The sequence below is a fragment of the Acomys minous genome, assembly GCF_964271855.1.
Source record: "Acomys minous genome assembly, chromosome: 14".
NCBI classification, from domain to species: Eukaryota; Metazoa; Chordata; class Mammalia; order Rodentia; family Muridae; genus Acomys; species Acomys minous.
The window spans coordinates 85775230-85802426 of NC_140496.1; the positions used below are offsets into that span (position 1 = coordinate 85775230).

Consider the following 27197-nt stretch of genomic DNA (forward strand, 5'->3'; position numbering starts at 1 on the left):
ACTGTCCTCGTACTGTTCATGTCAACCGCAGGGGTCTCCCTCTTTCATCTTTTTGTGTCAAACCGTCTGATGGTTTCAGACTGACATGTATGTAGCACCTCACAGTCTTCTTCAGACTGCGGTGAAAGACTTCAGACGAGAGAGCACATGAATGTGTCATTAACATTATCCCACTTAAGTTTCATTTCCTAGAATTCTTACAAATGCTACATCATGTGAAATACATACTTAAATAACATAAGAACTTCCTCGGCAAGGAATACTTATCGGTCCTCCCTTAACCACAGAACTCTCCAGATTTTATTAAGCAACTTAATTATCACTTGAATTCAAACGTAAGAGTCTTAGCTTTGCTGACTCATACATGTCGAAGTTAATGTCTGCATTCGTCTTGACACATATTAGTGCCTACAACCAAAGGACATAATAAGAAGTGGAAGGAAAAACACATTTGTAGCTGGTGACTTTTAATATTAGAAAGGGAGAGTTAAGCCTTAGCAAATATATTAAATTTGTATTGGAAAATGGACAAAATATGAAATCCAAATCATAACTGGTAATACCTGTGAATAGTGACCATATTGCAGATAGAAAATGCAGCAGTTTATTCTAATATGATTACTACTTCCCTTTCCCCATCAAACCCCAGTGTCTGCTGTTGCAACTGGAGGTGAATTAACCAAATAGAAGTCAAGAAAGCATGAAACGGAAACTTCTAGTTTGTGTTTACAGAAGCGGCTCAGAGGGTGGGTTGTGTTCTGGCTTCTTCCTTTCGGGATGGGTCAACTGATGGCTTTATGCACTGACAGATGCTGTTTTGGGGAGGGCGGGTGGTTCCTGTAGGTCTGGCTGAGACAGGCCTCTGGAAAGTCATTTAGTGCCAGACAGCCGCATCCTTTCATAAGCATACCTGCACTAATGTGTCCAGCAGCCCTCGTAGCAGACACAGTCCGTAAATCACAGCTGGCAAACAAGACTGGCTTTGTAGGGAAGGATGTCAGTCGCATGATCCCACTTCAAATGCAGTTGTGTGGGGGACTAGATGGAGTGAGGAAGCAAGGCTCGCCATCTCTTAGAAGGTAATGCAACTCTGCTCTCTGAGTGCTGGTTTTGGGGGGGACCCTCATCCCAACTGGATTAATTGTGCTTTTTATTAGCACAAATGATACTAATCAAATACTACAAATAGTAAGCGTTGTTGCTACCATTACAATACTGTTGTTTCTATCAGCCTGTATACCAAGAGTACTCCCAGGCAATTTTTCTCATTCTGTACGGACTTGTGGACATGGCATGAATCTGTTGATAAAAGTCAGGCAAGAAAAGTGAAGCCAGCCTCCCCCCCTCAAAACTAAAGCAGTGTGTGATGGCACTAATCTGTAATCTACATATGAGGCAGGCTGAGGTAAGAAGGCTGTGATTTTTGAGGCCAGCCTGGCCAGCAAGACCCTGTCTCAGAAACAAAGACAACAAATATTAATACTAGCAAACAAAGTGTCAAATACGTAATGAGATAAGTCACTTTATAGGAAAGCCAATATATTCGATTTTGGGCCTGAAGGGCCTCATTAGAATAAGAATTTAACTAGGGGAATCGTAGAGAGGGAAGAAGAAGAGGGGGAATTGCTTTTCACAGTGATGGCGCAGTTCTAGCAGGAAGCCACTGGGACATCCTGGACATCCTGTAGGGCAGCAGGAAGAAGCTAACCTTCTGAAGTGCAGGAGTGATTATTTGCCCTCCTTTCAACCTTCAGAACAGTCAGCTGGATCAATCTCTGTCCATTGGCCCTGGAGAAAAAGAGGCCAAGGGAAACACCATCAAGTTTTTAATTAAGAATAAATGCATTCAGTTTTGCCTAATGTGTTTTTATTCTTTGGACCTTTTGCCAGGCTTACTATTTTTAGAAGCTGGCTTAATTTGTTTATCTATGCTCTTTCAATTATGGCCCAGCCTTGAACTACCTCGCCAAAACCTTGACCTCATCATCACTGAAGGGGGGGGGCATCACTTTGTGAGCTTTCCGGGATTGTCCAGGGGACACTCTCACCGCAGTGAAGCAGGAAGTAAGGAATGAAGGGCAGGACTGAGGGAGCTGTGGCTAACCATAATAGCCAGGGAGCCGTCTGAAGCCAGTCTTCCTTCTAAATGGCAGATCTCATGGGCTGTGTTATTTTGTCCTTTGAAAGTTGTCCAAGTTGCTTCTCATATTATAAATAGGCAAATACTCACTGTTATCACAAGCCAGTTCTTAGGCAGTATACCATGTCTGTCTCTGTCTCCCTGTCTATCCCTGTCTCTCTCCGTGTGTGTGTCTGTCTGTCTGTCTGTCTGTCTGTCTGTCTCTCTCTCTCTCTCTCTCTCTCTCCCCCTCTGTGTGTGTGTGTGTGTGTGTGTGTGTGTGTGTGTGAGAAAGAGAGAGAGAGAGAGAGAGAGAGAGAGAGAGAGAGAGAGAGAGAGAGAGAACAGAAAATGGCCTGACCATACATGTATTTTATATACACATATGTGGAACTCTCTGCTAGCAATTGTACTTTTCTATGATGTCTTTGTGATACAGTTGTCCACAACTATTATTCATATCCACACACTCTATCCCCATACATATATGGAGATAGTCTTATTTTCACTCTAATTCTAAAGTCAAATGGATAAAGCCATTTAATTCTTTTTAGTCACTTCATACACCTTAACTACTTTTAAAATTAGATCTTTCTTTTTTGCTGATACACCTGAGGACTAAAGAGACTGTAATTAACCTTCAATAACTCAATGTTCAGTTTTTCTTACACATCTTCACCTATGGGGAAAGACATTTGCAGTTTTCCTCTAGAAGATTAACATTCATAACAGTCACATTAAAGAGCGCCTCTGACTTTTGAATAGAGTTCCTTGACGTTCATGATAGTCTTTGTGGAACCAATATTTTTCTTGGTTTGAATGTTAGAGAGGAGTTGGAGACATAATCCTGGCAAAGGAAGTTCCCTTCCACACTTTACTTCTTCATGTTTTTAAATGGTTGAGGAAATTAGAAAAGTCTGATAGGCTAGCATAAAACAAATATCCTTTAAGGAATATCAGCTTTTTGCTACTTGAAGAGGCTCTTACATACCCCTTGCAGTTAGCAAACATTGCAATAATACTGGGCGATTTTTCATTCTTGATTCTTCCCCTCCTTTCAAGTTATTTAGACCCTACTATTTTTTTCAGTAATTAATTTATTTACTTTATATCCTGATCACAGGTTCCCCTCCCTCCTCCCCTCCTACCCCTCCTTCTTGCCTTCCTATCACATTCCCTCTCTCTTTCTCCTTAGAGAAGGGAAGGCCTCCCTGTATATCAACCCACCTTGGCATATGAAGTTTCAGTAGGACCAGGCACATCTTCTCCTGTTGAGGCTAGACATGGCAGCCCAGTTAGGGGAAAGGGATCCAAAGGCAGGCAACAGAATCATAGACAGCCCCAACTTCATTTGCTTGGAGACCCTACTGCTCTTTTAGAAGCCAAGCATTGGCAAAGTTGTATACTGTTGGTATGGTTCTATCAGGCATTTCTTGTTTTCTCATCTTTAGCATTGGCATCCATCATCTGGCAGAAAGCCCCTTGTACGTTTCTCTATTGTGTCTTTATTGCTTAAAAAAAATGTATAGTCCATTTTGACAATCACTATAATTTTGGTGATGAAAGCAGTATTTTAAAACATACTAACTTCTTCATGCATATTTGTCTTATTGTGATAGTCCACATATGGACATCAGAGAACAACTTGCAGAAATTGCTTTTCTTCTTCCCCTTCTGGGGTTCAAACTCAGACCGTTAACCTTGTCTGTGGGCACCCTTACCCACTGAGCCATCTCACTGGCCCCATTTTACATTTTATCAGTCATTCTTCCTCTGCCAAACAAGTAGTAGTTTTTATATTGGGAGGTCCTCCCTACTGTACATGCCAGTTTTATTTTCATTTATAGATAAACACAGTTTCTATAGTGACAACACGAAGCAGCTAAAGGATTCTCAATGCTGGGAAAGAATGAAGTGTCACACTACACACCCTCCCCCACCCTCCCCGCCCCCATCTTTCTTTCTGGCCCCATCCAACTTATTTTCTAGTCTTACACTCTTGTCTAGAAGTCACTCGTAATTATTCAGTACCATCACACAAGGAAGTTAATTTGGAGGAGTCACAGGAAGAATGACTATCTGGAGATCTGGAAAATACTTTGGGTTTGTTCAGAAAGTTCATGTCGAGATTTCCGTCACTCTCCATTTTACATTTTTAGGCAGAAAAGTCAAACAAAACAGAAATGGAGACAGCTTGTCATGTCCCCGGGACCATGGTGACTGCTAATGCTGTAACTCTACCCTGGCCCGAGGTATTACTTCCATTTTGGAGCCAGGCAGCCCTAATAAAATGTGTCAGGGAAGAAGGCGAAGTTGAAGTCACACTATCTACCCAGAATTTTATATGGTAACTGTTATAACAGCTCAAGATGTTTAGAATGTGTCAAATAAAAAGTCATGCACCCACTGGGTTGTACTTTGAGAAACTGTCACAACTTACATGGTGTTTCTGTTCAGGCTGTACAGAAGGAATGGAACGGAACGTCTTTGTCCTTCCCTGTTACAGGAATATGTGTGCTTTTTCAATGCAGTTCTCTCTCTCCCCCTCTCTCTCTCTCTCTCTCTCTCTCTCTCTCTCTCTCTCTCTCTCTCTCTCTGTCTCTCTCTCTCTCGGGACCTGTGGACTAGATTCTGATAACAAATTTTATTTGGTTTACCCAAACCAAGTGCTAACATTTCAATCCTTTGAATTTTTTCTTACAAACTGGGACAATCTAGTACCAGCAGGTCTGTGTATTTTCATATTTTGAGTTGCAGAAGCTGAATAAGTCCATCTGCCTCGTGGGGGACAGGCACTCTGCATGAAAAACAGGCACTCTGTATGACGTCCACTTGTTTTTAAGAGTGCATGCTTCTGCTGCCAGTGGAGGTGGAAATAATAGCTATTATTATTATTTTGCTTCTGAAATTATGACAGTGTGCATCACAGTATTCAGACTTTTAGGCCACAAAATAAGTGATGCTAAATCGTATATTTTCTAGAAGGTGCTATATCATTGCCTTTAAAACAATTTACATAGCATTTGGTTTGAAATCATATAAACATCTTGCACTTCTGACAGACTTGTATCATATAATTTGTTTTATTAGAGAGCCTAGTCTGTTCACATAAAAGACTAAAAATAGTGCTATGTCAACTTGGTAGTTTTGTTGCAAGATTCCAGGTAATTTATGCTATTTCTAAGATTGTTTTTGGTTTAAAATATTTTACAGAACAGCAGAATTAAAAAATAATCTCAGGCCACATACAGAATAAACTGGCAGTTAAATAACAAACACAAAACATCAACATGATAAATTTCCCTCCTTAGAATGTTTAAAAGTAGAGTAATCACAGTCATTGAAGAGCAGGCAAGGGTAGGGGGAATGATCCTAAATTTCAGTTTCCTTAAGGCTTTTTGTTTTACAATATGTTACTTTATTGCTTGGGATGAACTAGCTTAAGTATCTGTGTTGGTCACAGTTGAAGTTTGTGGATATTCAAACAATAATATGAAATTAGTTGCATGGGCTTATTCTTTGGAGCCAAATAATTTCTCTAGCAATGCTAGTCAGTATACATCTTGACAAAGTCCTGATTTCATGCATCGTACATGTTTTCTGGGGTTTTTCTGTTCTGGTTGTATAGTTGGATTAATGGAAACATCTCCCATTATAAACATTCCTAACAAAACTGCCCTTTGGGGGCACTAATAAAAAACAAGTTCATAAGTTGTTTGGAATTGTCCCTTACAGCTGTACTGACAAATATTAAGAGGAAGAGCTAATTTAGGTTGGGATTATTTGACTCCATTTTCTATGTACTCAGTGATATAAAAATAAATTGAAACCTGATTTTTTTTTGAGAACAACAAATATAGAATTTAAAAGAACGATCCACAAAGTTAAGAAAAACATGGCAACAAAATAAGAAGTAAGTGTGTGTGTGTGTGTGTGTGTGTGTGTGTGTGTGTGTGTGTGAGAGAGAGAGAGAGAGAGAGAGAGAGAGAGAGAGAGAGAGAGAGAGAGAGAGAGACGTTGATATTAGGTTAACACAGGAATTGCAATCAAGCCTCTCTTAGAATTAAAGAATCACTTTTCAATGCCAGCAAATACTTTTTAGAAGTCTTGATCATCTTACTTTGAAAAAAATTGTTGGAGGGGCAGAGGATGTTGGTATACACACCTGTAATCCCAGCACTTGGAAGGCTGAAGCAGTGGGGTCATGGGTTCAACGCTAGCCTATGATACATAGCAAGACTCTGTCTCAAAGAAATAAAAGTCTGTACATGCTAGTGGCCAACATATGTAGACAGCAGTGTTGGGAGTGATAATATCAATAGGAGATATTCACTTAGTGCCCTCTCATATTCATACTTACCACACGAGCCCATTTCACAGCTGAGCACTTTCAAACCCCTACTGGATACCCTAAGTCTGGAGTCCCTCAGTTCTGTTTAGACATCTCCAGGGCCCAGAAGCTCACTGTCTTAGAAAGTAGCCAACACCGATCATAAACAGTCCTAAATGTCACGAAGTAATTCAGCCATCCATTCAGCAAGCACTGCTTTCCCTTGATGTCTGTGGCTCTCGCCTGCTGACATAGCTAGCTAGCGTTCTGCCTTCTGGGATGTCATCTTCCTCAAGACAACAATGCAGTGCATTTCCAGAAGGCTTGCTGTTCAAGATTAGAAGGAGCCCTTGGCTACTTGTAGTCTAACCTCTCTAGCCTATAGTTCTCAACATGTGGTGACCTGGCATAAACTGAATGCACCTTCTGGTTGGGGCAGCTGTGCTCTGTGACCTCGAGGCAGTCATGTCTTTTTGAATCGCCTGTCATATCCCATCTCTTTTTCTCCCACGCCAACTTGTCCTCCATTATCTATTCTTCCTGTTTCAGTTCTATACCTTCATCTGGGTTGTTCTTCATAGATATTCCTGCGTGGATATACTTTCCTTTAAAGTAATATATCCCCCTTAAAGGTAAATGCCCAGAAATTAAGTTCACCCATTCAGGCATGCGTAAAGAAGAACTGGCTAGTTACGGTAACACAGACCAGAATTATATGATCCTTTAAAGAACAGTAGGAGCCTAGGAATATAGTAAATATAAGTTTCTTGCCATCATAAACTGCAAAAATGTTAGTTTTTCACCTGCATTGATTTAGCTTGTTTCCTGCACCCGTGTGCTGTTCTTTGCTTTTATGTCTTTGTGATTGGCACACACCGACCCCTTCACCTTGTCATAGTCTCCTTTGTATTCCAACCCCCAAATCCACCAGATACTCTGCTCTCCTTTGCTCCCATCATCTGGACATTTGAGATAGCTATAGCAATAAATATGCAGATGAAGACAGGAATCACTCCCATCCCCATGTTTTGACTGCCTAGTCCCTTTTACTGATACAAATCTTGGATATGTGAGGTGTTAAAAGTATGACCAGTTATGAACTGTTATCCAAGTGGACAGTTGAAGTCAGTTACAAATGCAATTCTCATTTGTTTTCAGTTTAGGGTTTGTAATTTAGCACTAAAAGAATTTTTAACAGGCTCCCTGCTGTAATCAAGTTGCATGTGTACTCTTTCTACTTAGTGCAGCAGGCCATATCATTAGTATTTTTAAACTGTACTCCTCTTGTAAATTTTCACTTTAATCATCAAGTCTATCCCTGATTTAGGTCAATATAAAATTTTCCAATCAGCCAAATTCCTTAGGATCTTCTTTGTCTGTTTGTTTTTATTGAGATAGGCTCTCACTCTATAGCCCAGACTGGCCTAGAACTCAAGGCCAGCCTCCTGCCTCAGTCTCCCAAGAGCCAGGATTACAAATGTAAGCTACCACACCTGTATTTTGCTTTCTCTTCTGCTTCTCCTACTGTCCGTAAAAGTAGGACAGTACTTTTTCAAAATTTTGAAAGTCCTTCTTCTGTCAACACTAGACACGTTGATTCTCAGAATTTCTACTTCTAGTATCTTCACTTCCCTTGTGTTAATACATCTCCTATTCTTGAAAGTTTATCAAGCAAATAGCTATATTTGTTTCTGTATAATAATTAAAAACTAAATAGAAAATGGTTAGTAACATTTACTTTTCAGTTGACCAAGATAAAAATCAAGTCCCATTTTTAGTCATTAATTTTCCTTTGGTTCTAAATGAAAACTTCTTTCTAGATGTCATCAGGATTTTCCCCTAAACCCTGAGGCATACACTCACACCTGGTTGAACTTTGACTTCCTTTTCTGCTCCTGCCTAATATCGGATCCATTGATTATCCTACAAAGAATGAGAGTGAAGGACGTGGGTCCTCTCCCAGCATAACTTTCACCAGTGTTTCACAGAGATGCAGGCAGATGGGCAGTTGATATTTACGGGGCTTCCCCTCAACTGGATGTGACTTTATGAAGCTTCACCCAAGACATATAAAATGATCAATTCTTCCTTTCCCCTTCATGTTCCATAATTGCTAACATCCCACGTCACCAGTGAGAAAACCCGCAGTGCCTCTGGTGAAACAAGCATCACTTTCAGTCATGACATGATAGGCCTGCATTGTGTGTTTTGCCTCTCCTCAGGCACATATGGGAGTCATGAAGGTTATAGCTGATGAGGTGGTAGAGCTGGTGCCCTGTCTATGCATCCCATATGCCACCTGGATTTTAACATGTAAACATAGCGACTCTTAGGTCCTGAAATCAGAGACCCGTTGAAGGAAAATGTAACACCCATGAAAAACCATCTGTATCTCCTAAGTTGGCCATTACTTCTATCTATCTTTAAGACATCAGAGAAGGTTTTTATTAATTTCCTTCATTATATGTGCATTCAAGCAAAACACTGTTTGCTTTATTCTTTTTTATTTACTGGCAAATAAAGCAAATGCATCATTCAATATTTACTAAAAATGTATGATTTTTATAGGAAGAAAAATCACTGTAGCTTCTGGCACATAAAGGCACATTCACTTGATTGAAGAAACAAGTGAATTTAAATGGAGAATTGACTTTAACAAAAATGCACATAAAGCTTACTGTGACTCTCATTTTCCATAGCTTCTAATATGATTCAGTCTTTGATGTTGACATTTTTGTAAGGACTGTTGTCATTTACATATTTGAAGTTTGGAAGTATTTGAAAGGAATTTGAGGCAAAAATTAGAATATTATCAGAGTAAGTTATGTCAACTAAATTATATATACAAATAAATGTCACTTTTAAAAATTGAATGCATGGCTGGCAGCTTGGCTCAGTGGAAAGGCATTTGCTGCCAAGCCTGAGAGTCCTCAGAACCCAAGCGGCAGAAGAGATTAGACCCCTGAAATTGGTTCTATCTTCCACACAGTACTATGGCATGCGCCACCCCCAACCCCTAACACGCAATAACTAAATGCAAAAAGTTTAAAAGTTGAATGCACAAACAGTACAATATGTGGTATGTTACTTAATGTAAATAAAACCTGTACTTCTTTCCACTGAATAATTACATCATCAGATACAACCAGGAAATGAAAACAAAAAGTAGAAATTACATCATACTGTGATTTATTTTTTTTTAATTTTCTAATACTATGTAATTTGGCCGCACTCTTTCCCATCTCTCAACTCCTCTTAGATCCTCTCTATCTCACTACCCACTCAACTCCAAGTTCTTTCTTTCTCTGTCCATAAAAAAAAAAAAGGACCCAAAGATAACAACAACAACAACAACAAAAGACAGGAAACAAGAGGTACATATACACACAAACATGGAGTTCCTTTTGTGCTGGTCAACTACTCCTGAGCGTGAGGCCTGCCCTAAAGTGTGGCTGACAGACCCAGTGGCGCTCTTAGTAGGGTTACTATCGCTGTGAGGAAACACCATGACCAAAATCAACTTGGGGGGGTGGGGAAAGAGTTTGCTCACTCAGAGTTCCACATAACAGTTTGTCATCAAAAGCAGTGAGAGAGTAACCCATTCAGGACCGGAAGCTGGAGGCAGGAGCTGGGATTAAAAGTGTGTGCCACCACTGTCCCCGAAGGCAGGAGCTGATGCAAAGCCCATGGCTGCTTTCTAGCTAGCTCCCCATGGCTTGGCCAGCATGCTTTTTCTTTTCTTTCTTTTTTTTTTTTAATTTATTCACTTTACATCTTGATCAAGACCAGCCCCTTCCCTCATCTCCTCTTCCTCCCAGTCCCACCCTTCTTCCCTTATCCCCCACTCCCTTTCTCCTCAGAAAAGGGGAGCCCCCTCCCCTATCATCTGACCTCAGCCTATCAGGTCTTATCTGGACTCCTTGCATCCTCTTCCTCTGTGGCCTGGCAAGGCCGCCTTGCCAGGGGGAAGTGATCAATGAATGGGGCACCAGAATCTGTATCAGAGACAGCCCATACTCCCCACATTAGGGGACCCACTGTGCTGCCTATTAACTATATCTGAGCAGAGGGTCTAGGGCCTCGCCATGCATGGTCCTTGGTTGGTGCATCAGTCTCTGCAGCACCCCCTCCACTGGATTTATTAGTTCCATTGGTCTCCTTGTGGAGCTCCTGTCCCCTTCCACGTCCTTCTATCCCCCCAGGTTTTCCATAAGGCTCCCTGCGTTCCATCCCATAGTTTGGCTGTGAGTCTCAGCATCTGCTTGGATCCTCTGCTGGGTGGAGTCTTTTCAGAGGACTTTTATGGTAGGCTCCTGTCCTGTTCCTTCTCTTCAGTTGCTTCTGGTGTCTATTCTGTTTGGCCTTCTGAATGAGAATTAAGCATCCTCCCTATGGGCCTCCTTGTTATTTAACTTCTCTTGATCTGTGTATTGTAGTGTGGTTATCCTCTATTATGTGGCTAATAGCTGCTTATAAGTGAGTACGTACCATGCATGTCTTTCTAGGTTTGAGTTACCTCACTCTGGATGATCATTTCTAGTTCTATCCATTTGCCTGCAGATTTCAAGAATTCCTTGCTTTTAATAGCTGAGTAGTATTCTAGTGTGTAAATGTACCACAGTTTCTTTATCCATTCTTCATTTGAGGGACATCTAGGTTGTTTCCAGTTTCTTATTATCATGAATAAGGCTGCTATGAACATAGTTGAGCAAATGTCCTTGTTGTATGGTAGAACATCTTTCGGGTATATGCCCGGAGTGGTATAACTGGGTCTTGAGATATCACTATTCCCAATTTTCTGAGAAAGCACCTGATTGATTTCCAAAGTGGTTGTACAAGTTTGCACTCCCACCAGCAATGGAGGAGTATTCCCCTTTCTCCACATCCTCACCAGCATGTGCTGTCACTTCAGTTTTTTATCTTATCCATTCTGATAGGTGTAAGATAGAATCTCAAAGTAGTTATGATTTGCATTCCCCTTATGAGTAGGGATGTTAAACAGTTCTTTAAGTGTTTCTTGGCCACTCAGTATTGAGGATTCTCTGTTTAGCTCTGTACCTTATTTTTTAATTGGATAATTTGGTTTGGTGGTGTTTAATTTCTTGAGTTCCTTATATATTTTGGATATTAGCCCTTTGCCAGATGTGGGGTTGGCGAAGATCTTTTTCCACTCTGTGGCTGTTATTACATTCTGTTGATAGTGTCCTTTGCCTTACAGAAGCTTTGCAGTTTCATGAGGTCCCATTTATCAATTGTTGATCTTAGAGCCTGGGCTGTAGGTGTTCTGTTCAGAAAGTTGTCTCCTGTGTAAATGGACTCAAGGTTCTTCCCTGGTTTTACTTCTAACAGATTTAGTGTGCCTGGTTTTATGTTGAGGTTTTTAATCCACTGGGACTTTAGTTTTGTGCAGAATGATAAATAAGGGTCTATTTGCATTTTTCTACACATAGACATCCAGTTAATAAACTAGCTCTATTTGTTCAAGATGCTATCTTTTTTTTTTTCATTGTATGCTTTTGGCTTCTTTGTCAAAAATCAAGTGACCATAGGTGTGTGGGTTTATTTCTGGGTCTTTGATTCTATTGCATTTATCCACTTGTTTGTTGCTATGCCAGTGCCATGCAGTTTTTATCGCTGTTGCTCTATAGTACAGCTTGAGATCAGCCTGCTTTCTTATAGAACTCAGGACTACCAGCCCAGGGATGGCACTACTTACAATGGGCTGGGCCCTCCCCATCAATCACAAATTGAGAAAATGCCCCACAGGCTTGTCTATAGATAGATCTTATCAAGGCCTTTTCTCAGTTGTGGTTTCCGCCCCCCCCCCCTTTAAAATAACCCCCAGCTTGTGTCAAGTTGACATAAAACTATCTAGCACACCCTCCAGTGGAGGAAACTGATTTTACATTTCTCAACAGGAATTAATGCAAATAGTTTCTTATTTAGGAGTGCCCTGATCCATGGGTCTAGCAGACTGTTATTGGGAGTCATTTTATTACTGTTGTTTTAGCAGAGTAATAGCAGTGGATTTTCCTATCTGGTCTCGGGTTCTTGGCCACTTGGCCACTTTGGTAGTGCCTGGTTGGGCTCCATCTCATGAAGTGGGCCTTAAATCCAATTTTTAAAAAGTGAGTGGTTACCTCCATAATATTTGTGCCACCATTGCAGCAGTATACCTTGCTGGTAGGTCACTAAGGTTTTCCAAGGAAGGGGAAATAAAACATAATACTATAAGGAGGTAAAGGGAAACTAGAATAGGAGGGTTAACTGGAAAGGGGGGAAAATGGAGAGGAGAGTAAAAGAGGAAATACGAGAAAGGACAATACATTGTATAATGATAAGGTTTAGATTTAATTTCCCCAATTTTATAACATTCTGTTCTGAAAGTCTTGAGCTGTAGTTTACCTGTAGATCATAATGGACTCTTTTACTTAGTGTTTAAAGGAATGAAAGTCATAGCGATTCTTTTCATAAAGAAATTATATTCTGTCAACTCGAAACATCTTAACCCCTAAACAGCTAAGGTTAATTGTAAGACTAAACTATTTGGTCTTCAACCCCATCAGAGACTTGAGAAGGATTGAAACTTAATTACTTGAGTGAACCGAAAGTGCAGGTTAGCAGCTTCCAAAATGAGAAGGAAAAAAAATGACAGAGACAGTTTGCTGCCTGAACAGTCACACAAAACTCTCTATAACTTTGGAGCATGGTCTTCAGCCTTCTGTCCCAATATAGCTGACAGACATATTTGTGAGGCAGAAACTATTGAGGACTTGCTTACCCTGTCTTGGCAGAGTTTGGTTGTCAACTCTGCCTGCATCCAAGCTTGCCCAATTTTAGGCAGAATTCTGTCTGTGACAGAAATGAGGATGATTTGCCCAGTGGCTTGTTTGCCACATTGGAAGCCATCTCCAAAAGGAGGTTCTCTGATGCTCATCATCTTCTTGAGGTAGGCTGGGTGTTGCCAGGAGTTAAGCTGTCTGTTGTCAAAGAATCTTTACGATATTAAAAGCTTCTTAAATGCCATAATCTGTTTGAGTTGAAAGATGAGATACGATAGATATTGATTTTCATTCATAATTTTAGACTCACTAAGATAGGAAAGATGTTTTCTACAAGGTTGCCAAATGCAATTAGCCAAACACCATGAGTGTAACATTCATATGATCCCTGATTGCTCTGTGGTTCTTCTTGCTGTATGTAATTTTTCTACTTATATGTAATAATATAAATGTATATGCAAAAAAGAAATTTTATTCTGACCTGCATCTCCCAATGATCCTATGTAACAACCATAGTTTGAATTTGTTTATTTGAGACTAACTATTTCAAATTACAGCATAGGATTGATACTGTGAGAGTTTGTAACCTTTCTCCAAGCATTAGTGCAACAAAAGAAAATTATCCTTGGTGATGATTATTTTCTTTGGCAACAAAGCCCTTCTTTCTAATTTAACTTTCAAAACCACTACATTCAAAATCATTAGCTGTTCATCTGTGGACCAAAGCATACCCTCCAATGTGTTTTTGTTTGAATAACAAAAAAAAAGTTATACTAAAATTGAGTTGACAGCATGCATTTACAACCAGAAGCAATCTTAAAAAAATAAAAAAAAAAAAAAACCTTAAATTTGAGGTCCTTGAGAAGCAAGGGACAAATGTAGCAGTTGGTTTACTTTCTGCAGAAAAGGCCAGTGGGATTTTGTCTGGGCTTGGCTTCACTATGGGTGTTGAAAAAGGATAGAGAAAGAGAGAGAGAGAGAGGGAGGGAGGGAGGGAGGGAGGGAGGGAGGGAGAGAGGTGTCAACACAGGGGGCCTTGTAGTTACTGGGCTACTGTTCTACCCCTGAGCTACCATCCTAGTCTCAACCTGCTTATTTACTTTGCTGTGTGCTAAGTCTTTATGATCGGTTGAGTTAGGTCTGCTCCATTTGTACAAATGACATGAAGTAAAAATGTAATTACTGTTCCAACATGTCCTTACAACCCATAGTTTAGCTCCCTTTGTAATGATGCAAATTTCTAGTGTGTTTTCAATCTCCAGACTCTGTTTTCATCTTGTACAACTAAACAAGCCCTGGGAAAGTACCATAAAATTAAAATATGGATTAATAGGGAAATTTAGGGCACAGGACCAGATAGACTTGTGGGAAAATTACCTACACTGCTATCAGTCCTAGTATACACTCCAATGAACTCAAATATATCACCATCCTTTTCGTTGCTAAAATCCCTTCTGAAGGGTTCAGTTATCTCAAGGGCTACCTGGCTTTTCACTGCAGACTGCACTTTATTCACGGGAGTTGGCAAACCTCCCGGGTAGAGTAGGAAGTACATTATCCTCCATGTTCTGAAGCTCGTGGGACTCTCCCAGCTTTGTTCTGGAGAGGCTGCCAGTGAGAAGGCACGCCCAAGGAACAGAGTTGAAGTTCAGTCGAATATTCCACAAGGAATTTTAGCAAATAGCCATCAAGCCAAAACTGTAAATGGAGCTCCCAGGGAACAGCAGGACATGCTAGCCTTCTTCCTCGAGGCAGCTGGATAGATGCCCACTTTCCCTTCCATATCAGATGCCCAGTTGGCTGAGGCATCCTGTTTCCTCAGAGCTGTTCTTCGCTGGCCCGTGCCATGGCTCCTCTGCTGGATACACACTGTTTCTTTTTGGGAAATGGACAGGGTGTATTTAGGTCAAGGTGAGCCCTTGACTTCAGAGCCTCAAGTAGAGTGCAACGCGGGTTGCAGAGAGGTGCATTTCACACTCTGGTCATTCTGTGCCACCTTAGCATGAGGAGTCCCTGAGAACTAGAGATCTGCTGGCTCAAATTTTGTATTTCAGATGCATATTGCATAAATTTAATCAAAGCTTTTTCTGTTTATCAGTGTGTTGTGCTATGAGTGTTTTTTAATCAAATTGATGTTCCAAAGACTTTTGGAAACTCTTTTTTTTTCTTTTCTTTTCTTTTTTTTTTTTTCTTTCTTTCTGATGGGCACTGAGAATTAAACCTGGGTCCTTTGGAAGAACAGCCAGTGCTCTTAACCACTGAGCCATCTCTTCAGTCCCCTGGAGCTTCTTTACTGAATAAAAGGACAAAATTTCCATAGAATTGCTTTTGCAATACTATGAAACATATTTGCTAATTATAAATGTAATTATATATGTATATATATATATGTACACATTAAATAAATTAAGCAAAAAAAAATGTATGCCATGTAACTGTTGATCAGGCCAGTCGTGATTAACATGTAAAACCAAAAGAGTAAATTGCTATAGACTGGCACAAATTATAATATGTAATCCGTGGCATGTACTTAAGCCGAGCATTTCCAGACCAGCCTTTATTGATACGTTTTGCTTGGATCCAGGTTCATTACCTTAAATCTAAAGCTCCCTCCTCCTCTACACCCATTCATTCTGTTGAAGGTCCCTTTTCGTTATCAGTGTTCCCTTGCCTCCCCTTGCAAGTCTCAGAGTCAAATGTGTTTCAGAATTACAGTTTTGAGGAGCCAGGAAGTTGGTAGTATTCATCTACTGTATACTGCAATCCAACCGTCCAGTTCTTCAGTGAAAAGCTAACATGTTTACATTAGGAAGGATTTTAGGGACCAGAAATAGCCTCACATCTGTTTTAGTAAGTTCTTGTCACTGGACACATTTGCTACGAACTTAGAAGAAAAACTTTAAACTTGTGAAAACTATTTCATCTTCAATCATGTTGAATAAGAAATTACAGGGTATAGAGATATAGAGACAGATAATCTTGGTTTTTTTCCTCACCCTACGAGGGATATCTTCCTTAAACCCACTTATTATTGCCTACAACTTCTCCTTCAAGTATTCCTAAGACCTCCCACATTCACAGCCTATCAGAAATTTCCGGGCTCTTCCCTGAGAAAGGCATGTCTGATTCCTACCCTCATTCATCTCAGATTCTGCCTGCCTCCTTCCTCCTGACCCAATGCACTTAGTACAGCCTATTCCCCTAATTAGGATGGCGGTTCAGTACATCTCCCATGTCAGCTACCGTCTGGGTTAATGCTCCCCTTCTACTAGACTTTAACCACCATACATCCGTGCATTGTACTTGGCACTTACTATTAAATGACACTGCTTTATGAAGGACCACTCTCCTTATCAGTCTAAACTCCCACAGGAACCCTACAGCTCTGGTCGTTGACATAGTATCCTGACCTAGCCCATGTAGAGAGCAAATTAGCTGAAGCAGAGGGCCAATTAAGAGCATAGCTGAGGGGTGAGAAGTAGGGTGAAGGAAACAGAAACATTCAAGTGAAAAAGAGCACAAACGTATGAAAAGGCATCCCAGCTGAGGCCTGGGAAAAGGCCTGTCTCATCTGTGTCCATAAATTTAATATCAAAAGCCTTCATTGGTTATAGTAGATGTTATTAAATTCTGAATGAATGAATGAATGTGGGAGAAAAAATATAGAGGCTCTAAGAATTATGGAAAACTTCATGGTTGAAAATGTGTCCCGAACCAAATGTAAGGGTACAAACCTTGGTTCTGATACTCACAGGTAGGTAGGAGAAACCTTTAACTTCTCTGTTACTCAGACTCTCTCATCTGCCAAAGAGCGTTTTCTTAGGCTAACTCCCGGCACACAGTGAGCACGGTTGTGAGCGCCGGCCAACACTTTCACTATTATCATCATTGCCATTTTTTAATCTATCATTTTAAAAACCCTGACACAAGATTCCTTTCTGGATATTGATATGGAGAGAATAGCTCTGACTCAATTATACCAAACCCTTTATAAATGAGGTTTATGCAAATTTCATCTCAGTTTTTTTCCAGGTGGCAAGTCTGTTGTTTTTCTCTCTCCCACATCCTGTGTCTATACTTTTTGGCTCTCCTCGGGCCAGGACAACTTTTCTGTAATCCTGCTTGTTCTTAAGGGTTTCTTGGCATTGGATCCTTACAGAGTACTTTTCAATGACTCCTGGCCGCTCTTTAAAGATTATTATTATATATATAAGTTGAGCCTTTTGCTCATATAGTTTGTTCATATAGTTTAGGCAATTTTTGCATTGGGCAGTTACAGAATATTCTTGCCACCATTGTGCACATTAGGAGACATTTTATATTTTGTCTTCTGTGGAATTAAATAGGTTTTTCAGTATAGAGATTACTATACTGTTCTCTCTTTGATATTTAATATTCACACTTATCACTCACATACAGGAGATGTAATTACTGAGGTTACTGGACTTAATATTTATGATGAAACAGAATATAATTGGAGTATCCATGAAAAGGAATACTTGTTTCTTGTGCAATTGGAAATATTTGATAGTAGAAAGCTAACTTTCTTTAATTTATGCTCTTTAAGTCAGCCTTTTCATAAATTACAGATTATGATCTTTACAGGTTCCTATTGGTACATTACATGGTCGTTCAGGGAGCTCTTTTAGCCTTTATCTCCATCTGGTTGGGTTTTGTCTTTGGACAGAGAAATTATATATCTACTACAATATGGAACAATTTAATAGCAGATTGCTTTCATTCAATGTCTGTCTGTCTGTCTTTCTTTCTTTCTTTCTTTCTTTTGCCGCATAATAGTTAAACCAGAGTCATTCTTGGGCCTCAATATTTTTGTATTCTATGAAAACATTTCCCATCTGGCCTTCCTTAACTAGAAGCATTTTATCTGCTTATAGAAAAATTCATCTTTTCTTATGCACATGCATGCCCATTGTAATGATTTTTTTTTGTAATGCTGAATATATTTGGGGCAAATGAAGTCACTGTAGTATGTGTTATGGAGAAACTCAAGAGAGTTTTATTTCTCATAACATACATGCTTTTGGTGCATCTCACATAATACGGTTTGCTTTTGAGGTCTCTTGACCCTTTATAGTTAAAATAATTATTTATCTTTCCCCTGTCTATCAGTACAGTCATGCCTAAGCTACACTCTTATGTGCTATCTGTCGCCTGTTCACATTACGCATCATTTATGCACGTTTATAGAGCAAATTAAGAATGCAGTAGAAAAAAATACGTGTGTCTCTCATTTTGAGTCATTTACCTGTGTAGAATTTTTGCGAAGAAAGGCAGCCTCTCCCTGCAGGTGCAGCCGCCCACTATTAAACCTCTGCTTGCTTGCTTCCACGTCTGCTCATTCCAAACGTCCTAACTCTTCCCCATATCTGTATTTCCTCCACAGTCTGCATAGATAACTTTATGCAGCCACATGACTCCTGATCCCTAGCTCTGTCTTCATTTATTCACTTGTATTTTAGTCAGCATAAATTTAATATATTTCATCATGACATTTTCATATATATAACATCACTATGTTTTGCTCATTCACCAGCTATTGTCCCCTCTTGCCCCCTCACCCCCAGCTGCTCTGCTTTCCTGCTTTCACGTCTTGCATGTGCACACAAGCCTCCCTCTTCTTTTATGGACATATCCAATTACCACTCCATCACTCAGTTCAAGTTTAGCAAACCCGTTAGTCAGTTCAACATCTGTGACGACATCTGCCCCCAACCCCCACTCTTGATCCCCTTTCTATTATTCAAGCTTAGACCTATGAGCATTGTCTAAACCCTCTTGTCTTTAAGGAAGTAACAAATTCTGAGACTCCATCTTTAACAGCACTGGAAACTATGGCGTCTTCCTATCTTTAGCCGTACTCTTGTACCAACCTCGTCTGGGAGGGTGGTAGATGCAAAATCTATCCTCTTTACTGCACCTCTTGGTTTTTTTTTTTTTTTTTTTTTTTTAAGGCTTATTTGCTTGTTTGCTTATTTTTGAGGTGAGGTCTTGCCAGATAGCCCAATCTGGCTAGCTTTAAACTCCAACTTGGGATCCTCCTGCCTCAGTCTCCAAAGTGCTGGAATGACAGATGTTTGCCACTGAGCCTGGCTCTGGCCTTCCTGTTCTACCACAGTACTTATCAAACCCTACAGTTCTTGCCCATCTATTTTCCTCTACTTTCTTAAATGCTGTGATCTTGGTATCCTGCATGGCATTGAATCCTCGTGTTGTAGCACAGTGAGTGCAACATAGAATGTGATCAACAAGGGCTACTTTTTTTTCTTGGTTTTTCGAGACAGGGTCTCTCTGTGTAGCCTTGGCTGTCCTGGACTCACTTTGCAGACCAGGCTGGCCTCGAACTCACAGCAATCCACCTGCCTCTGCCTCCTGAGTGCTGGGATTAAAGGTGTGTGCCACCACACCCAGCAACAAGGGCTACTTAAATATTGTTATCAGTTTGTGAGCTATCTAGTATTAAACGATAAAACAAATAGAAACATGATTATAAACACAAGCTAGAAAATTACAAAATCTGAAATGACATCTACGATTACATTTCTGACTCTATTGATGCTTTATTGACTATATTTGATGAAACAAAATTTCTCACTGAAGTGTAATGATGTAACACACGTCATTACTGAATATACAATAAAAATGACCTTGACATCTGTACTTTATGGCTACTAAGTAGTTAGAGGAATTTCTCACGAGTTGATCTATTTGTGTAAGTCCCTTTGAGCACAAGACCATCTTTACTTTCTAGAGGGGACAGCGGACCCAGATTGCAGCCCTCATGTGATGCTGGCAAAGCAATGGCTGGTAGATGGCTTGAGTGTCTGAATTCTTGAGTAAAACTGTGGGCTGCATGAGTTAGCCTGCGTTGCAAACTTGTACATCTTGTTTCTTAAGAATTCAAAATATTTAGGGGTGAAATGTGATCAAATTATTCCAGTATTTCAGCTTATTTCTGGATTTCTTCACCCTGTTTTTCTGGGACACATTTTTTTTTCCCACACTGGCTTGAACCATCTGTGTACCAGGCAACTTGTTTGAGATGTAAAGCCGAGTGCAATCTCTCCATTTCACTTACTTAGAAAGGGATATGGGTAATGATGGGGAAGTGACCTGCTTAATGAAAAAGCACACCTCTGCATGAGATGCTAGGGGAGCCCACCTAAGAGTCACCATCACGGAAAGTCAGGTCCTGAAGTTGAGCGTTTAGCACCAGTGCTTTGGCACCATCCTAAAAGAAACATACAGTCTGTCTGTGAGGTAGCTGTAGCCACTGTGAGATGAGATTCATTATCACCACTAAATGGTGATAGGTCTTAAAACTTATGTATTCTACTCCAAAATGTAACAATATTTGTTTTACATTTAAAAAAAAAAACAAATTTTGGGCAAATTTTAACACATGATGATTTTTTTTTTAACCTTAAAGTTCTTTATGATAAAGTCTTAATGTAAAAAAAAGTTTTAATTATTTAATATTAATTAAAACTAACAAACTTTTAGGGTCACTTTCTCCACATTTTGAACAGACTAGAAAGTTAGGGTTCTTGTTAGAATCTAGGAGGGTACTTTTACTTCTAGGTCCTAATTCCCTCCTGAGGTCATTTCTGAAGTCTTTTACGTTTTATTTCTGAGCCGACATGGTAGCATTTCATAGTTAACATGACTGAAATGTGTCATCTAACAATGCAAGACAGAGTTCTTCAAATGAAGATTTCCAGTTTGAAGCCTAGGAACTGTGCAGGTCAGAATTACCTGGCCACTTCCATCTTTCGACGTCACTATAAAACGGGGTACAGATCAAGAAGTGACACGACATAGTGCTTTTGTGTGACTATGCTGCAAATTTGGCCAAGCAACAATCTGGGCCTGCTCAAATATGAATACAAGAAGTGACTTACTTATATGCTGAGAGTTCAGAGTGTTTGGAAGGTGTACCATGTGTGCTGTTAAAAAGTTTTTAATTTAAAATTATTTTGTTAGATAATCGTGTTTCAAGTGACAGTATGATTTATCGCCACTAATCAAGATTCTGATCCCTTCTTGACTTCTTGTTTGTATCTGTTTTTGTTCTCTGTTACATAAATATGAGATTTATATATAAAATTCTGACTGTGTAATAGAGGGCTAATGAGTCACAGATGGAAGGATCCTGGCACATGACCACCTAATAACATTTTAAACTCATATTCCATAGTAAAAACAAAAGCAAATTGTACACATCTGTTTTCCAACTTGTGGCATTTCTGAGTTTATGCAGAGTCAATGCTTAAAGGACCTTCACTTAGAGAGAAGAAAAGGAGGACACAGATCAACCTGCCCGGCCACTGACTACCCTTATCAGAGTAGCTTTGGCACAAGGGGTGAGGTTTGCTTGGCTTCCTGAGAACTCAGCGCAAGGTCAATTAACTGGGCTGACACACATCTTCATGCTACAAACCTTATTTTATTGATTGTCTTAAAAAGCAAAGCATATTCCCAATATCAGGAAAAACACATTAATAAATTAATATGGTTAAAAACCTAGAAACTCTCTGGCCATGGCTAAAAATATATCCTCAAGCAGAAGGGTGGGGCAAACAAGAAGGAAACTGAAGCCATGCATTGCTGGGCTGTCATTAACGTATACAGTACATGTGGTCTATGATTTAAATGGAGTAAGAGTTTCAGTTTCAAATAGTTTTTAAAAAGAAATGGAACAAAGGCAAGCATTTCTCTTTCCGATTTCCCCAATTGATATCACTGTGTGGCTAACTTTATACCAGTTGCTACAGTCTGGCTTCCAAAAGCATCTCTCCCATTCTCCTTGGCTGAGGAATCCAAAACCACTTTTCTGTTTTAAGGGGTTGTGTGAACTGTCAAATTCTTTGGGGAAAGTTATGTGACAGAAGTGATTACTGTGGAGTGTGGCCGTAAGTCACCCTGATGTGACATCCGCATGCTCTAAGAGACAGATCTCCATCCACCTCACAAGAGTTCCTGAAAACAGGGTAGACCCAAGAGTCATCACGTGATCAGAGAGAGAAATTTTGATTTGTTGGGAGGTGATAATTTTTTTTTTTAATGTGGCGAACTGTGTTGGTTCTGAAGAGTCCTTCCAATCTGACAATAAAATTCTGTTCACGGTTGTCGTTGATAAAATAATTAATATGTGTCTTATATGTATTATAATTCCTAATTTGTAAACTGAATACAAACAAGTAGGTAGGATGTTCTCATAACAACGTCTGCAGTTATCTCCATTTTGTACTAACCTTTTAAAAAAGAAGTTTCCAGAAATATTAAGAGCTGCAAACTGTGCACAGACCCCTCGGTACTCACCACAATGAGTTTGCAGCCTCAACCGTTCCATGCTTTATGGGATGGCCGTTTTACTCAGGAGCCTCTTGTGTCTAGTTTGTCAGAGTGTGCCCAGAACCTGGGTGGGAAGGGGAGGTTTCTGTTTGTCTACCAGTCTGTGTGACGTTTTTGTGTCGTGTTGTTTTGGTGTTGTGCCACGTCCATAGGGCCTGCCAGGCTTCCCTACAGTTGCTGCCCTCCACAGCAATCAGATCCTCACCGTCAAGGTTTGTGGATGATGTGTATGCTCGCTCGGTCAGAGCCACCATCAGCATAAGCGTGAACCAGAGCCATTCATGGGAGTTCTTAGCTTCTCCTCGTTAATGGCAGGTGACTATGTGGGGCACCTGGGACCTCAGGTGCATCAGGGAGGTCAGACAGGGTCTAAGAGAGAACCCCCTGAGGAGGATAATGAAGCTAAGCATGTACAGTGAGGATGGAAGGCATAGCTTCCTTAGGAGGCTGCCTCATGTCCGTGGCGGCATCCACTCACATTCCAACGCTCTATGATGCTTTTCCTGGCCACCTAAGTGATTCTAAGCCCTCTAGGCTTGGGGTGTCGCTATCTGGTTCGTGATGCGTTTATGCTGGTTGGCAAATCTGACCGAGTCGGAACTGGTGCTTTGTCTGCAGACTTTCCACTCGGGATCCAAACGCAAGGTCATGCGAGTTCACTTGCTTTTTTTTGTAAGTGAGTACACTAAAAGACCCCACAACACTCACACATCCAAATGATGGGTTACAAAAGGGACTCATTTCTAATCAGAAGTCCAGAATCCTTCCATATCAAGGTTGTCTTTCCTCCCGAGGCTGGGCATCTGTCAGACATGAGCACCAGTTCCAGTTTATTTAAATGGTTATTATGAGTCTAATGCATATATCTTTATTTCTTCCTCGGGGCCTTCTGATGCTTATTCTTCAACTCTCTCACCTCTGAACTTCAACCTTTGACCTCACCTGACTGATCAGATGGTGTTTCCTAAAATCAATCATGGCTTTCTCTCTGCTGATCAGCAGCTCATTAAACGCCGGCTGATTAAGGTAGTGCTGCTTCCTGCTGGATCTGGTTCCTTCCTCGCATTCCGTTGTTGCTCGGGGGCTTTGCGGGTTTACCTCTCATGCATGGCGCAGAGGTGGTGGGCGGGTCTTTGCAGATATCCCGGATAAGATTATGTTGGGTGAGCTACAGTATAGAAAGCCCAGCTGGGGTTTTTGTTTGTTTTTGTTTTTGTTTTTTTCCTTAACCAAGACAACATCAGCTGTAACCAGCAACCGACACAAAGTTCCTGTGGCTCTGATAAATTGTGTCCATTTTATCAGGAGCCCTTTATGCTTAATCTTAGGTTCTTTGAGTAAATATATTTTAAAACTGAAAATACAGCCACCCATTGATCAGGGGACATGGGACCAATAGAGCATTGCCATAGATACAGTTAAACAAGGGCTTTTTTATGGCTCTGACTACAGTAATAGACTGTGCGCTCTGAGAGCCGTGCTGCCAGAATGGGAGCTGCCTTAGTTTAGCATCTGTTTGGCTCCCACAAGCAAATATTTGCTCCTTGCCGGCAGGTAGATTGCCAGCAGGCTTCATATTTATGGTGGACTGGTTCTTTCAACATTAGTGTAGATTGAGTAACATAAATTTAAAGTGCTGAAATAGAACCTGAATATTAACTGCTCGTGATTATTGTTGGTTCATTCTCTTCCTCCAATCCAGGGTGACCAAGGACAGGCGGGGCCTCCAGGACCCCCAGGCCCTCCAGGTCCAAGAGGCCCACCTGGGGACACAGGGAAGGATGGCCCCCGAGGAATGCCAGGAGTACCCGTGAGTCTCCTCCTGGATTATTGTTCTCCCGGGGTTTGTTTTTGTTAAGGGGTAAGAAGTGAGATGGAGCAGGTGCTAAGGCATTGTAGGGCCAAGAGGTAATGTGACTAGAGAGACCTGGGGGAGGTGAATGAGGGGCCGGTCATGTTACAAGGCACACCAGCAGTACCTCAGCTCTGTTGAGCCCAAGAAGGGCCAGAGGCCTGCAACCAGCACCTGCGTGGATCTTCGGTGCTTGGCTTTGGGAAGTGTATAGTGAGATATGCCCTGTCTTGCCTCTGTCCTGCCTGCTATTGGGTATGTCACTGCCTTTGTGGATGAAGTGGGGTGTTAGTGAGAAAAAAAAAAGCCAAGCATCAGTAATGTTTTCTTAAAGGCCAGCGGCACCTACAGGGAAGCCCTGCACTGCTAAGGGAAGCTAGCGGAGCTTACTCATATGTGATCATTTGCAAACGGCTTGGCTAAGATTGTTAATAAAAAACAATCAAGTTGATGACTTTGGCATCAGAGGGTATGACCATATTATCACTTTCTATGTGTATCTGAGACTTGCCTAACAGAAATCATTTACAAATGATCTCAGTACTAAACTGAGTCATATCAGTAACAAACACATGGGATACTCAAAAATTATATTACTTGGTAGATGCAGGCCAATAATTTAAAGAACTATATGGATAAGATAAAAACGGCTTGGTTGATATTATACTCCAGCGCTAGACACTAAGGTTTATTGCTGAGCTAAATTTCATTTAATGTGTTGCTTAAGTTGTTTTCATTAGGGATTTTTCTAGTTCAATGGTAATAATGAAAATATCTTCGAACAAAGTAGAAATGCTTGAAAATAAAACCAAGGAAAAAAATTAAACTCAGCCATAGTTGGTAATGTTATTGCATGGTGTCTTTGCATTTTAACACATATATCTTTGTATTGTTTTTCTAAGAATTATTCCATGTGTGAGGAGACAGGGCACTTTCCTCCCTTTTTGCTGTCATCTCCTCTAGAGTCCCGTTTCCCTTTCTGAAGGTTGTGTGCTTGCTCACATGAAGTTAGGAACTGACTCAACTCCTTCTTAGGATTGTTTTCCCTGAGCATGCAAAAGTGGTGAACTCACCCAAGGCCTGTCTGCTCAATGTCTGACATTTTCTCAGATTGATGCTGCTGAAGAGAGCCTTCCACAGCTTTGGGTTATTGACAGCTAGTCATCACAGTGGCTGTCTTCAAATAACCAGTTAAAAGGTAGCAGGCACCATGGCTTATTCCTGCAGTGCCAGCTCTTAAGAGGCAGAGCCAGGAAGAGCAATGTTAGTCCAAGAGCAACATGAGCAGGCTGCTGAGATGGCCCAGCAGTTAAGAGTGCTGGCTGCTCTTCCATGGAACCCAAGTTTGATTTTCAGCACCTGCATGGAGGCTCACAGCCATCTGTAACTCCAGTTCCAGGAATCAAACACTGTCTTTAGCCTTCTGAGGACACTGCACATACATAGTGCGGAGACATACATACATGCAAAGTACATGTATGCATAAAACAAATATTTTTAAAAGATGTATATTTTTTAAAAACGTCAAACAACATGGGCTATACAGTGAGTTCTACCAGTCAAAAGAATAGTGTGAGAACTTGCTTTTAAGAACAACCAAAACAAAGAAATAATAGTCCAAAATATTATTGCAAGAAAAAAATGTATAGATCATCATCAGTATTATATATATTATAGTAGAAACAAATTTATGCTAGAAGTTATTACTAGGAGACAAAGATTATGAAACTGGGGAGATGGTCCAGGGAGTAAGTGCCACACAAACATGAAGATGAGAATTCGAGCCCCACCATCCATGCTGATGCTACACACAGCTTTGTGTGAAACCCCATTGCAGGGAAGGCAGAGGCAAGAGGATCCCGAGTGATGCTGGTCAGCCAGTGCCAATCTAGACAATTTAGTGGGTTCCAGTCCAGTAAAAGGCCCTACCTCAAAAATCAAGGTGGACAGCAATTGAAGAGATACCAGATGTCAACCTCTGACAATGGGACCCTTTACACACAGGGGCAAATAAACTAAAGAACTCCACAAATAGATTTGACTTTTATAATGGTCTCAGAGGTAACTTGCATGTGCTATTCATAACCACTAGAAAAAAATATGTTCTAAAAGTGAGCTGGGTGCTGGAGAGATGGCTCAGCACTTGCTGCTCTGGTTCCCAGCACATAGTGGTTCAGACTTACCCTTAACTTCAGTTCCATGGGGGCCAGTGTGCTTTTCTGGTCTCTATGGGGGCACCGTGCACAAGGTACACATACATAAATGCAGGCCAGACACTCCGATCTGGAAAATCCTCATTTTTGGAAGACCAGCAACATCTATGTATACTGTAATTACAGGCACAGATCACTGTAAACTAGTAGCCAGAGACTGTCATTATGCTGTGACAATAAGTCACACTAGTAAGTTCCATGAGCCTGACCATTGTGGAACGAAGCCATACGAAAGAGCAGAATATTCTCCTGTCAGTTTTAATAAACATGTTACTTCCGCTCTGACTGATGCAAAGGAACAAAATTCAACATTAAGCCCCTGCTCATATTGCTACTTAATGTTGTAGCAAGAGTGACTCTCGGGCCTGATGAGAACTGTCTTTGTGTCAGCATGGGGAACACACGAGGACCTAGACTAATTTTATTAAACCCTAAAATGCTTATACAATTACAGTTAAAGAAAGGCTATCAGCTCTTTGTCATATGTTTATATTCTAGTTAATCTTAACAAACAAACAAACAAACAAAA

At 40.6% G+C, this 27197-nt stretch overlaps 1 protein-coding gene across 1 annotated transcript in view; it reads left to right on the top strand.

The window, feature by feature from the left end:
- The window catches only part of COL25A1 (collagen type XXV alpha 1 chain), a 400933-nt gene that overhangs the window by 258171 nt on the left and 115565 nt on the right, over positions 1-27197 (top strand). The window contains exons 7-8 of the mRNA XM_084756859.1: positions 23558-23629; positions 24306-24413. Coding sequence (XP_084612985.1) covers positions 23558-23629; positions 24306-24413 — 180 coding nt within the window. The remainder of the gene's footprint in view (positions 1-23557; positions 23630-24305; positions 24414-27197) is intronic.